The sequence below is a fragment of the Molothrus aeneus genome, chromosome 27 (assembly GCF_037042795.1).
Source record: "Molothrus aeneus isolate 106 chromosome 27, BPBGC_Maene_1.0, whole genome shotgun sequence".
NCBI lineage: Eukaryota > Metazoa > Chordata > Aves > Passeriformes > Icteridae > Molothrus > Molothrus aeneus.
In genome coordinates, this window is record NC_089672.1 from 1117705 (window position 1) to 1130412 (window position 12708).

At 63.4% G+C, this 12708-nt stretch overlaps 1 protein-coding gene across 2 annotated transcripts; it reads right to left on the reverse strand.

Moving 5' to 3' along the window:
- Positions 1-415: 415 nt before the first annotated feature.
- Positions 416-12026, reverse strand: MEX3D (mex-3 RNA binding family member D). Of its 2 annotated transcripts, none has more exons than XM_066566262.1 (2): positions 11567-12026; positions 416-1817 (listed from the first exon to the last, which is right to left on the reverse strand). In XM_066566262.1, the coding sequence occupies exons 1-2, from the start codon at positions 12024-12026 to the stop codon at positions 565-567; spliced, it is 1713 nt and encodes a 570-aa protein (XP_066422359.1). In that variant the 3' UTR covers positions 416-564. The 2 variants fall into 2 exon arrangements, with proteins under 2 accessions (XP_066422359.1, XP_066422360.1); XM_066566263.1 differs by lacking the exon at positions 11567-12026 and adding an exon at positions 9125-9303.
- Between the last annotated feature and the right edge of the window lie 682 nt (positions 12027-12708).

Here is a 12708-nt window from a genome sequence, read left to right on the forward strand (position 1 = left end):
CACTGAGAATCATCCAAAAAAAAAAAAACCTACATACAAAAGAACCACAAAAAAATTATTATAATAATAATAGAATGATTTTAAAAAAATAAAAGACAACCCTTGCGTGTCCTAAAATAAAAAGTGCAACCGGACCTTTTCTTTCTGGTTATTTCAGTTTGCAAACGGAATACTGGTATTTGGGAAGGACTGGTGGAGAACAGCCGGGCTCCCTCCCCAGCCCCACAGCCAGGTGAAGAGTTAAAGCTATTCTGTAAACATCGGAGTTTCCTCCTCGCGGAATTCACGCCCCTCTTTCCTCATCCTCATCATCCTCATCTTCTTCTTCTTCTTCTTCTTCTTCTTCTTCGGCCCCTTGGCCCCCACCCTCCCGACCCCCCTCTCGGCCTCCCCCCGCCCCGCCATGCCCGCCGTGCCCTCTGCGCCTCCGGCCGCCGCCTCTCCCCCCTCCCACCCCTGCGCCCATCGCATCTGGTATTAAATAAAAAGCTCGATTTCAACAGTAGAAAGTCCTTAAAACGCCGTGGTGTTGGGGTGGAGGGGGGTCCCGGGCGAGCCCCCGCGCTAGGAGAAGATGTGGATGGCTTGGGTGGCGGGCACGTGGCACGCAGGGCACTGCGGCTGCGCCCGGCCGCAGATGCGCAGGGCGCACTCCATGCAGAACAGGTTGTGGCCGCAGGGCACCAGCGCAGCCATCACCTCGCTCTCCAGGCACACCATGCACTCCCGCGAGCTCTTGCGGTGCCCGTCCGAGCTGCTCGAGTCGGTGGGCGAGCCCGAGGCGGCCGAGATGCTGCCGGGCAGCGAGGAGGAGGAGGAGTAGCCGGTGCTGTTGGAGAAGGAGGAGAGCGAGCCCTGCGCGGGCAGCCAGGCCAGGGCGCCGGCGGGGTCGCTGGGGATGCGCCGCGCCGAGGGGTGCTCCAGCCCCGCCGCCCCGCTCTCGGGCAGCGTGGGCGAATGGCGCGGCGTGGCCGGGCCGCTGTTGCGTCTCTGCGAGCTGTTGATGGAGGAGCAGCTGCTGAAGGCCTGCAGGGGGTTGCCCGAGCGCTCGAAGGGCGACCAGATGGTGGTGGTGGGCGTGGTGAGGTCGAGGGCCAAGAAGTCGAAGCCGAAGTCGCACTCGTCGGAGCCCAGCGGGGCCGGGGGCTCGCTGAAGGTGCTGTAGGGGCTGGTGGGGCTGGCGGCCGCCACGCGCCCGCTGTAGAAGGACTCGGTGGAGCCGCTGCCCAGGGAGCTCAGGCTGTCGTTGCGCAGCGCGGCCGGGGGGCGCTGGGCCGGGTGCGGGGCCTTGGCCCACGGGGCGGCCGCGCCGCCCTGCAGCTCCAGGCAGACGTCGGTGCCGTTGGAGTGGAAGTCGTTGTCGGCGTTGACGTCGATGAAGGAGCCTGTCCTCATGGTGATGTGCGCCTCGATCTCCTCGCGCGCCCGGTCCACGTTCTCGGGCATGCCCGTCACCTCGAACACGGGCTCCTTGTCCCGGCTGGGCGTCACGATGTACGTGTGCGTCTGCTGCTGGATGCGCTTGATGGTGGCGCCCTTGGGTCCCACCACCAGCCCCACCACGCGGTAGGGGACCCTCACCTGGATGGTGGTCTGGCCAGGCAGGTTGGGGGGTCCCTGCAAGGCCCCTGTCAGCCCGTTGACTTTGTTGCGCGTGGCCCGGATCATGGAGAAGTGCTCGGCGGCCGAGAGGATCTCGCGCTTGGCCATCTCCACGTCCTCCTTCCTGCCGGTGACGATGAACACGGGCTCCTCGCCCCTGACCGGTGTCTTGATGTACGTGTTGGTCTTGGCACGCAGGGCTTTGATTTTGCAGCCTGCAGGGTGAGGAGAAGGGGGAAAAATGACACATCAATGCTGGGGCTCACAGTGACCCTCTGCTCACCCAGGGTGGGGACACAATGGACCAGCAGGAACCAGCAGGAACCAGCAGGAACCAGCAAGAACCAGAAGGAACCAGCAGGCCCCTCTGGCTTTGCACCTGCAGCATGGACACCCTTGGAGATAGGGGTCCCTCCCGCCACCAAGGCAGATGGGGGCTCATGGCTCAGTGCTGGGGGGCTGCTCTGGCTTCTCCCAGCTCCTGGCACTGTTCTGACCCTCAGGGGTTGGGGATCAGCTGGATGCAGCCTGCAGCCCTGCTCCAGAGGGCTGGGACAGGCGTGGGCAGAGGTGCCAGGGCAGGCAACCATGGGGCACCATCAGGGCCACTGAGCAGGTGAGAAGCTGCATTCACTCCAGAGGTGTTTAAGGAGGTACAAAGAGAATAAAGATGTCAAGATGGAAAGAAAAGGCTGTTTGGATCCTGCAGGTCCACTGACACCTCTGGGCCAGCAGTTGAACCTGAGGAACAGCCCTGGATGCACTCCTGGAGGGACAGGGGAGCTGGACCCTGCCCAGGTGGGGGACACAGCCACCCCCTCCCCTCCCTGTCCCATGGGAGGGATCCCCCATGCCTGGGTTGGGGCAGGGGTGCTCCCAGGGCTCTCCCTGTTCTGGAAAGTCCTGCTTCCCCTGCAGGAGGAACGTGATTCAGCAGGCAGAGCTGCCCACGGCTGCCTGTGGGATTGCGAGATGGGGCTGCAGCTCTGCCTTGGCCCCGTGCAGCGCTGGGCACAGCCCTGGCCATGGCCCTGTCCCGGCCCAGCTGGGCTCTGGCCGTGGGTCCTGGCAGCATCGTCCAGCCAAAGGCTCCTGCCCTCCTCTGGGGCTGCAGAAGGCTCCAGTTCTCCTCCAGGGCCCCTCTGCTCTGCCCCACTGAGCTGCAGTCTGTGGCTGCCAGCCCAGCCCCACTCCCTGCACCTCCAGCCCTAATTGCATCCACTCTCAATTAAGTCCTTGCGAACCAGGCACAGCTTAACCAAGCTGAGCTCAGTGACCACTGCCACACAGCAGTGAGGGACCCCTCTGTCCCCTGCCAGCCCTGAGCTTTGCAGGGCACCCAGCACAAAGCTGGGATGGAGGAGTCTCCCCTGGAGCCCTGGGTGGGTCCCTGGCCATGGCAGAGGCTGCTGCAGATCCCTGTGGATGAACAGCTCGGCTCCTCCGGGCACAGCCAGGCAGCTGCAAGGGCCTGGCTGGCTCAGGGCACTCCTTCCTTCCCCTCCTCCTCTTCCCAGACACTCCCTGAGGAAGGGCAGGGCTGCTCTTCCAGCTGTGAGGCTGGAGAAGGAAAGGCCTGGAAGGCTGAAGGGCCTCAGCACATGAAAGATGCAGAGCTGCTGGAGAGAGGCCAGAGATGCTGCAAGGGCTGGAGCCCCTCTGCTCTGGAGCCAGCCTGGCACAGCTGGGGGAGCTCACCTGGACAAGAGAAGGCTCCAGGGACACCTCCGAGCCCCTGGCAGGGCCTGAAGGGGCTCCAGGAGAGCTGCAGAGGGACTGGGGACAAGGCCTGCAGGGACAGGAGCCAGGCAATGGCTCCCAGTGCCAGAGGGCAGGGCTGGATGGGATCTTGGCAATCAGGAATTGTTCCCTGGCAGGGTGGGCAGTTGGGTTTCTGTAGCAGTGAGGTTACAGGGGTGGTTTCTGTGAGCCAGAAGCTTCCCCTGTCTCCACAGAGCCAACTCCAGCCACCTCCAGGATGGATGTGGCGCTGGCCAAGGCCCAACCCAGCAAAGATGGTAGGGACACCTTGGGATCATGGGTTTAAGACGGAAGAAAGGTCTTGAGCAGCTGTAATTGGGTGTAGAGCAGAGCAGGCTTAGAACCTGCTAGAAGCAGCTCTGCAGACACCCAGGGCAGGGCAGGAGGAGGGGCAGGAGCTGAGATGCCCCTGTGGCCTCCAGGGAAAACCATGGTGAAGGCCATGGAAGTCCTCGGGGGTGTAGATGCACCTGCAGCCCCAGGAGGAGCCCACAGGGAGCAGGGACAGGCTCAGGGAAGGCTGTGAGCCTGAGGGAGGCCTGAGCTGGAGCAGGGTCCTGGCAGGGACTGCAGACCCCTGGAGAGAGGAGCCCACACTGGAGCAGCTCTGCTGGAAGCACTTGGGACCCTGAGGGGACCCAGCTGGGACAGGGTGGAGACCTGGGAGGGACCTGTGTCCCCTGGGGGGGACCTGTGTCCCTGTGTCCCCTGGGAGGGACCCCACACTGGGGCAGGGCTCCAACTCCTCTCCCTGAGCAGCAGCAGGAACAATCTGGGATGAAGTGACTGTGATCCCCATTCCCACCTCCCTGCACTGCTGGAGGGCAGAGGGAGAACCCAGGAAGGAGGGAGGGGGAAGGGGAAGGTATTTTAAAGATTTATTTTATTTCTCATGGTCCTGCTCTGATTTTGTTAATAATAAATTCAATTAGTACCCCCAGGCTGAGTCTGTTTTGCCCTTGTCCATATTGGGTGAGGGATCTCTCCCTGCCCTTATCTCAAGCCATGAACCCTTTGCTGTATTTTCTCTCCCCTGTCCACAGAGGATGGAGTGAGGGATGCATCCCCCCATGGAGTGGGGGATGCAGTGATGGAGCAGCTTTGGGGGGTGCCCAGAACCAGCCAGAGTCAACCCAGTGCAGTGAAAGAGACTGCCCAGAGCAGCTGGGGCTGCCCCTGCATCCCTGGCAGTGCCTGGACAGGGCTGGGAGCACCTGGGACAGTGGGAGGTGTCCCTGCCATGGCAGGGGTGGCACTGGATGGGCTTTAACATCCCCTCCAACCCAAACCATTCTGGGATTCTGTGACTGAGCCAGGGCTGGAATGGCACCAGGAGTTGAGGCAGGTCTGTCCCAAGCAGGTGAATCAGCCCAGGCTCTCCAGCAGAGCAGAGGGGGAGCAGGAGCTGTGCTGCAATCCCAGCACTAAACCTTGGGGATGACAAGAAGTAAAAAACTGTCACAGTCAGTCAGTGGTGTCACACTGGCTGGTGTCACAGCCAGGCTCTCTGGCACCACCAAGCCCTGGCAGGTGGATTTATGGCTGGGCACACAGAGCAGCAATGGCCCAGGGACTGGGGCAGGGCAGAACCATCGAAGGTGACATTTACTGAAGCCATTGCAATGTGCCAGCTCCTACAGGGCTGTCCTGGGAGAGGCACCTGCAACTCCCACGTCCCCTCCCAGATTTATCCTGGTGCCTGCTGCAGGATCTGCCCCTGCTCCACTGCTGGGCAAAGCAGGACAAGCCCAGGGCAGAGGGAGGAGGCTCTGCTCTGCCTCCCACGGGCACCAGCCTCATGCCCAAGGTCCCAAATTCATCCTTTGCAGCATCACAGAACCATGGAATATCTCAGCTTGGAAAGGACCCTCAGGGATCATTGATCCCAGCCCCTGTCCCTGCACAGGCACCCCAAGAACCCCACCCTGAGCAGCCCTGGGAGCTCCTGGAGCTGTGGCAGCCTTGGCACCATTCCCTGGGGAGCCTGGGCAGTGCCCAGCCCCTTCCCTGAGTTCCATCCCAACCCTCAGCAAGTGGCAGCTCCAGAAGCTGCACTCAAACCCAGTCAGGAGCCACATCCCACAGGGACACGGCCCAGTGAGGCTCCTCCTCACCCCACTGCATCCCACCAGCAGCACCAGAGGGACCCAAACCATGCCCTGGCAGCACCAAAGAGAGGAAGAGTTTGTCTGGCTGCTCCTGTGAGCTGTTCACAGGGACAAAGCCAGCAACCTTGGACAGAAATCAAAGGGTGCCTGGCTTGGCCAGTTCCACCCTCCTCAAACCAGCAGCACAGGAAAAATGCCCCCAGCCCGTGGCTGCTGGATGCTGCCAGGAGGGCACCAAACACAGCTGGGGGGGAAGCTGGGTGACCCAGGGGAGGGGAGGGGAGCAGGTGGCAGGTCTGGGAGGGTGGGGGTGTGGGGTCACCCCTGGCTGCCCCAGAAGCACGGCAGGAAAGGCTGGGGAGGGAGGCACTGCCTGGGGCTGTGCTGGCACCAGCACCAGGAACTGCCTGAGAGCATCTCCAGCAGTGGGACACAGCAAGGGACCAATGTGTCCTGCCCTGTCCCCAGGCCCAAACTCCTCCTGAGACAACCCCTGGCTGCAGGGACTCCCCAAAGGTCCTAAAGCTGGAGCAGGCAGGATGGGCAGTGCCCAGGCTGCCTCCAGGGCAGTGTTTAACACTGGCACAGAGAGCCATGGCTCTGGGACAGCAGGGACAGGTGACACCAGCTCCCAGCAGGACAGCCCTGCCCTGCAGCACACCTGAACCCCTGAGGTGGCTGAGCCAGGGATGCTCCTGCTCAGGAGGGGGGGTGGCACCTCATGGCTGAGCCCCCAGAGCCAGATGGACTTGAACTGCAAACTGGGCTTCAACTGCAGCTGGGGAACCATGGAATGGGTTGGGCTGGAAAGGACCTCAGAGCTGATCTTGTTCCACCCACTGCCATGGATGCAGGGGCAGCCCCAGCTGCTCTGGGCACCCTGTGCCAGGGCCTGCCCACCCTGCCAGGGAACAATTCCTGATTGCCAAGATCCCATCCAGCCCTGCCCTCTGGCACTGGGAGCCATTGCCTGGCTCCTGTCCCTGCAGGCCTTGTCCCCAGTCCCTCTGCAGCTCTCCTGGAGCCCCTTCAGGCCCTGCCAGGGGCTCTGGGGTGTCCCTGGAGCCTTCTCTTGTCCAGGTGAGCTCCCCCAGCTGTGCCAGGCTGGCTCCAGAGCAGAGGGGCTCCAGCCCTTGCAGCATCTCCGTGCCTCCTCTGGCCTGGCTCCAGCAGCTCCACATCTTTCTTGTATTGGAATGATCTGGACCAGCCCAAGACATTTCAGATGAGCCTCTGCAAAGCTCCACCCCAGCACGCTGTGACTCCATCCTGGATGGCCACATCCCTGTGAAGCTGCTGCAGGACCAGGGCCATGCCCGAGGGGGCTGTGGAAAGGACCTGGAGCTCCCAGGCCAGGCAGTGGCAGAGCTCAGCCCAGAGCAGCAGGTGGCACCCACACATTGCCCTGGCCAAGGGCTGCACAGCAGAACCAAGTGCCAGACTGGGCTGCAAGTCTCCACCTAAGTGGCTTTAAAGATCCAAATAAAACCAGCCCAAAACCAGAGGACACAGGGGACAGACCCAGGGATGCTTCAGCCCCAGCAGCTGCAGCAGAAACACCACACTGTGAACACCAGAGCCTGGCTGAGGGTGGCTCAGCTGCTGTGAAACCTCTGAGTCCCTGAGGGCACAAACTCATCCTGACACCCAATGGCCACACTCAGCTGCCAGCAAACCCCAGCATTCCAGAGGTGTCCAAGTGTCATTGCAGAGGTGCCACCCCCCTCCAAGTGCCAGTCCCCTGTGCCGCCACACCCAGCTGTGCCTGCAGGGACAGCCCCGATGGGGGTGAGCAGGACACTCCTCCCAAACTCTGCCTCAACTCCATGTCCTCCTCCTCTTTCACCCTCTCCCCATCCCACACAGCTCCCATTTCTCTCCACTCTGCAGAACTGCCCTGGCTGAAGCCATCCCAGCTGCCCTTGGATGGGGCATTGGTAATTTCTGACAAGAAACAGAATCCAGGGAATTCTCCCCTGGGAAAACGTGGTGATGGAGGCAGGAAAGGCAGCAGCTCTCCCTGGACATCCTCACTTGGCATCACCACAGCAAACCTGGCTCTCTGTGAGAAGCCCCAGGCAGATCAGGGCTGAGAGCACGGCAAGAGCCCATGAGAAGCAGCACAGGGCTGGGAAGGGCCTCTCCATCCTCTGTCCTCCAGTGATGGATCCCACACAGCTCATCCACACCCTGACCCCAGCACAGCCCAGGCAGCCTCTGCTCCCACATCAGGATCCTCCTGCCATGAGGACAGGGCCACCTCATCCCCTTCCCGACCACATCTCTGTGTCACCAAGGTCTGTGCTGGCAGTGCCCAGCTCTGAGTGATAAAACCCAAAAAGCACCAGCAGAGCTTTTCTGGAGCAGCCTCTGATGGCACCAGGCAGGAGGATGGTGTCTGTCACAGGCTCAGGAACTCTCTGGTGCCTCACCCATGGCTCTTCCTCTTCCCCAGCTCTGCAGCATCTCCTGGCCTCTGATCCAGAGTTCTGGAGCTCCTGGTCCCCTTGGTCCCCAGTGGATGGCACAGGACAGGACAGGCGTGGAGGAGAAAAGGCTGCACCCCCAGCACAGCTCCTGTCCCCTTGCTGAGTGCTCCTTCCCAGCTCTGCACACAGCCACGAGCTCAGCCCTGCTGCAGGAAGCCAGCACATCACACCTTGGCTCCTTCTCCAGACACTGAGCAGAGGGGCAGGGAGGCTGCTGGGCTCCTCTCCTTGGGACACAGTGTGCAGCCAGTGCCAGCTCTCAGATGCACAGGCACATCCTTCAGCAGCCACATCCATCTGTGTGACCAAGCTCAGGAGCTCCCAGCTCTGCTGGGACCCAGCTGGAGGAGGCAGCCAGGGAGATGTGCCAGGTGCCTCCAGGGACAAGGCCCTGGCAGGAGACAACAGAGAGCAGCAGCCCAAACGAGAGAGGCTCTGAAATGAGAGGATTCCTTGCACCCCTGTGAGCCATGGCAGGGTTACAGGTGCCCAGGCTGGCCCAGAGGGGCCCATGGCCACCCTGGGCATCTCTCAGCACCAGTATGCCAGCCACACTCCAGCAGTGAGGAGAGGTGCCATGTGCCATCCTCCCCTGGATTTACCCTTCGAGCATCCCAGCATCTTCAATAAACATCAACTTTCCTTCTGTAGAGCTGTGACAGTCCCCAGGTGTCACAATGGGGAGAGGAGCTGTGGCTCCATCCCATGGCAGGCACCTGGTGTGGGAGGGCAGAGCAGCCACTGCTGGAGATGCCCCTCCAAAGCTGGCACAGCAGGAATCCAGAGCAGCACAGAGCCCAGGTGCCAGCCAGGGCAGCTCTAACCCTGCCCCGTGCTCCTGGTGACTCCAGTGATCCCCACGGCTCTCTCTGCTGGATGGCAAGAGGAGCCCACCTGCTCCAGTCAGTGCCACAGCACTTTTTGGAGATGATCCCTCCCACAGCAGGAGTCATGAGCAGGCTGGGAGGCAAAGGCACAGCCAGGGAATCCCACCCCAGCTATGTGGGCAGGGGGGAGAGGAGCCTCAGGTCCCAGCTGGAACAGGAGCCCCAGATCTTGGCTGGCAGATGCTGCTCTGTGGTGGCACCGATGCCAATCCAGACACAAACACTCCTCCAGCCCAGGGAAGAAAACACCAATTTGATTTAAAGAACAAAGATTTACCTGATGGGCTGCTGCTGCTGCTCCTTTGTGAAAGGGTTAAATTAGGGCATCTGAAGGAGAGAAACTGAAGAAGAGAAGTAGGAGAAGTTGTGTCCAAGTGCCTGTGTCCCATCTCAGCCTGCACAGGACAGGACATCCATGTGCTGGTCCTGGCTGCCAGGACCTCCCTGTCCCCACTTGCCACAGCAGCCAGGTCTGGGCAACGCAGGACAGGTCCCAAAGAGCCCCAAAGTGAGATCCTGAGCCTTGTCCCAACTCCAGCCCCTTCCAGGGCACCCAAAATGCACATCTTCATCCCTTCCCATGCTCCAGGCATGGCAGCACCACAAATCTCTGCTCCCTGGGTCACGACCAGGCTGGGCAGTGAGGGAAAGACAACAATGACAGGGACATGGTCCGGGTGACCCAACCCAGCCCTGCAGTGTCACCAGCAGGGCACATTTTGTCACCACAATGACGATGGTCCAGCCAAACACCCCAAGGCTCAGCTCTACAGCCAGACCTCACTGCCACAGGGCTCCCAAAACCGAGGGAGACTCGCAGGGGGGCCCTGGGAACCAGAAGGTCTGGAGGGGGAGCAGCACAGGGTGAGTGAGAAGGGCTCTGCTTCCTCCCTGAGGAATAAACTCGATATTGCTCAGGCTACCCCTGAGCATCCCTGCTGTAATCCAGCTGCCAGTGGCACGGAGAGCAGCTGGAGCACAAAGCCACTGCTGCCAGCCCCGTGCCGCCCACTGCCCACCCACAGTGGGACCAAGGGTGCTGAGCGCCCCTCCTCAGCAAAAACCCAGTGCAAGGCCCCCAGACTGTGGGGTCCCGCAGCATCCCGGCAGGCCGAGAGCAGGAGAGGGGCAGGAAACACAAAGGGAAACCCCCGGAGAGGGGAGAGGGCTGTTCCTGCCCAGGGGCTGGGGCTGCAGCAGGGAGCTCCAGCTCACAGCCGGCCCCAGGTCACCTCCAGCCTCCAGCCCCCCTCCTCAAGCCAGTATCATCATTTCTTCGGCAGTATTTTTTTCATAAGTTTCACAAGCCCGTGAAGCTTAGCGAGCACCCGAACTCCACCGAGGTGTTTGGGCAGGTATCTGTGTGTGCCTGTGTGTGCAGGTATCTGGCTGTGCCGCGAACTCCTCGGGGTGCTGGAGGGGCAGCACCGGGGTCTCACAGCATCGAAACACCCAGGACAAGGAAGGCACGGACCGGCAGCTCCCGGGCCAAACGCGGCCATTCCCGGCAGCACCGGCGGGCTCCCAGCAGAGCCCAGCCCCGGCACAGCTTCTGTTCCACCAAATCCAGGTCTCATCCAGCCCGGGAGGAGGAGGAGGAGGAGGATCCCCGGGAGCAGGGCGCGGTGCCACGCTCCGCTCCCCGGCTCTGCCCCGGCTCTCTCCGGGCCCGGCGGGGTCCGGCAGCCCGGAGGGACCCCCGGCCGGGGCGGCGGGACCGCGGAGGGGGGCACGGAAAGTTGGGAGGCCGGGAAGCGGGGCCGGCTGGGAGGCAGCGCAGGCCAATGGGAAGCGCAGAGCATGATGTCACCGCGCTCATCACAGCATGGCTCTGGCTAACAAAGAGAACAATGAGCCTGCCCAGCTCCCCGCTTCCCCTCTGGAAAAAAAGCCCCCCGACCCCCGGCCCGCAGCCCCCCGGGCACGGAGCGCTGGGAGCCGCCGGGCGAGGGCAGGGCTGGGCTGCCAGACCCCACAAGGGCAAAACAGCCCGGAGGTCACGCTCCTCGCCAGGGGATTCCTGCCGGGATCCCTGCGGGCAGCAGCTCCCTTCCTTTTCCCTTTTTTTCCCTTAAATCTTCAGCCCTGGGTCTTTTCTTTTTGATTTTTCCAGGTGAAAGTTTGGTTTATTCGGTACGTCCTGGAGACAAAGCCCACTCCAGGGCACACCCACCCGGCGGGGGCTGGGGCGTCCCTTTGTGACAGGTGGGTGCGAGGGGCTCCAGGGCCGCCTGCGGAGCTCCGGCCACCGCAAACGAGCGGGTTAATGACCATTTATATCGGATTTATCAGCAGGATTTGTAAACGAAGTCTGAGATAAGGGGCACCGTTTACACGCCGGGTCTGAGATACGGAGCTGGAGGGGAGGGGGTAGAGGCACAACTACAATGAAAGCAAAGCTCTCGCCTCGCTCCGTGTCCTGGCAGCTCCCACGGCCTCGCGTGGCTCCCGGGAACTTTCCGTGGGCGGCCGGCGTTATCCCAGCAGGGCCGATGGAGTTTAATTTCCAGTTTAATTGCCATTTCCAGGCAGTTCGCTGGGACCGGCGCGGAGCGCGGCTCCCGGGACCCGCGGCCGACTTTCGGGGCCGCGGCTCTGTCGCCGTTAAGTTTCCGCCTCCGCAGGGAGACAAAGCCCCGAGACTGCCCCAAATCGCGGCGGGCGGCGCGAGGGAGGGAGGAGGGTGCCCGTGTCCCGCCGTGTCCCCACGCCGCGTTACCTTGCCGGCCCACGATCTCGGCGACGTGCTCGGAGCTGGGCACGGGCACGCACTCGGTCATGTTCACGCTCTTCTTCCTGCTCGCCGGCGGCTCGGGCAGCAGCGCGGGCGGCCCCAGCGGCGGGGCCAGGCTGCCGAAGGCGCCCGCGGCCGGGGCGGGGGCCGGCACCGGGGAGCCGCCGCCGCCGCGCTCCCGCTCCCTTAGGCCGCCCGGCCCCGCGCCCCCCGCCGGCTCCTCCGCGCCCTCCAGCCCGAGCAGCGAGAGCTGGTCCAGGGCGAACCTCAGCGCGGCGGCTTCGCCCTGCGCCGGCGGCCCCGGCGGCCCCTCCCGCTCCCGGCCGGGCTCGGGCTCCGGCGGCGGGTCCTGCCCGGCGGGCGGCGGCGGGCTGAGCAGGGTGAGGCAGCGCGGCGGGCCGCGGGCCGGCTGCCCGGGCTCGGGCTGGTACATGGAGCCGGGCATGGCGCGGAGCGGGCGCGGAGCGCAGCGGGCCGGGGCCGGGGCGGTGCCGCTGCCCGGGGCCGCCGCCGCCGCCTCCCTGCGCCCCCCGCCCCGCCCGGCGATGGGCCCGCCCGCGCCCGCCGCGCGCATGCGCGACACGGCCCCGCCCTCCGGCCCGGGGCCCTCCCCGCTGGAGCCACGCCCACCGGGCCACGCCCTTCTGTGCTCCGCCCACCCTGGAGCCGCGACCCGGGCGAGGGCCCGGGAATTTGGGGGGGGATCCCGGAATTTGGGGGGCTCCGAGCGTGGGGGGAAGGGGACCCTGAGCACCCCAGGGGAGGGGAGCGGTCCAAGCATGGCTGGGGCGTTCTAAGCACCCCAGGGGAGCTCCAAACATCCCGGGAAGGATGTGAGCGTGACCGAAGGGGTCTCCTAAAATTGCAGGAGGTACTGAGCATCCCAGAGACACCCCAGCATCGCAGATGGTTCCGAGCAACCCGGGAGCGTCCGGGCAGCCGAAGGGGACCCCGACGATCACGGAGGGCGGGTGTCGATCATCCCGAGGGGTTCGAGCAGCCCCGGGGTCACGAACATTCCCGGCGCACGGCACCGCCGCCCTCCCCCATCCGCAGCTCAGACTCCGCTGTTCCCATCGCGGAGCGGGGCTCGGTGCCTGAAAAGCGCCGCCGACACCGAGGGAGGC

Coding starts and splice junctions, on each gene's coding strand:
- MEX3D (XM_066566262.1), bottom strand. CDS start 12,026: ATGCCCGGCTCCATGTACCAGCCCGAGCCCGGGCAGCCGGCCCGCGGC. Junction 1,818..11,566: donor CGAGATCGTGGGCCGGCAAG/GTAACGCGGCGT, acceptor CTCACCCTGCAG/GCTGCAAAATCAAAGCCCTG.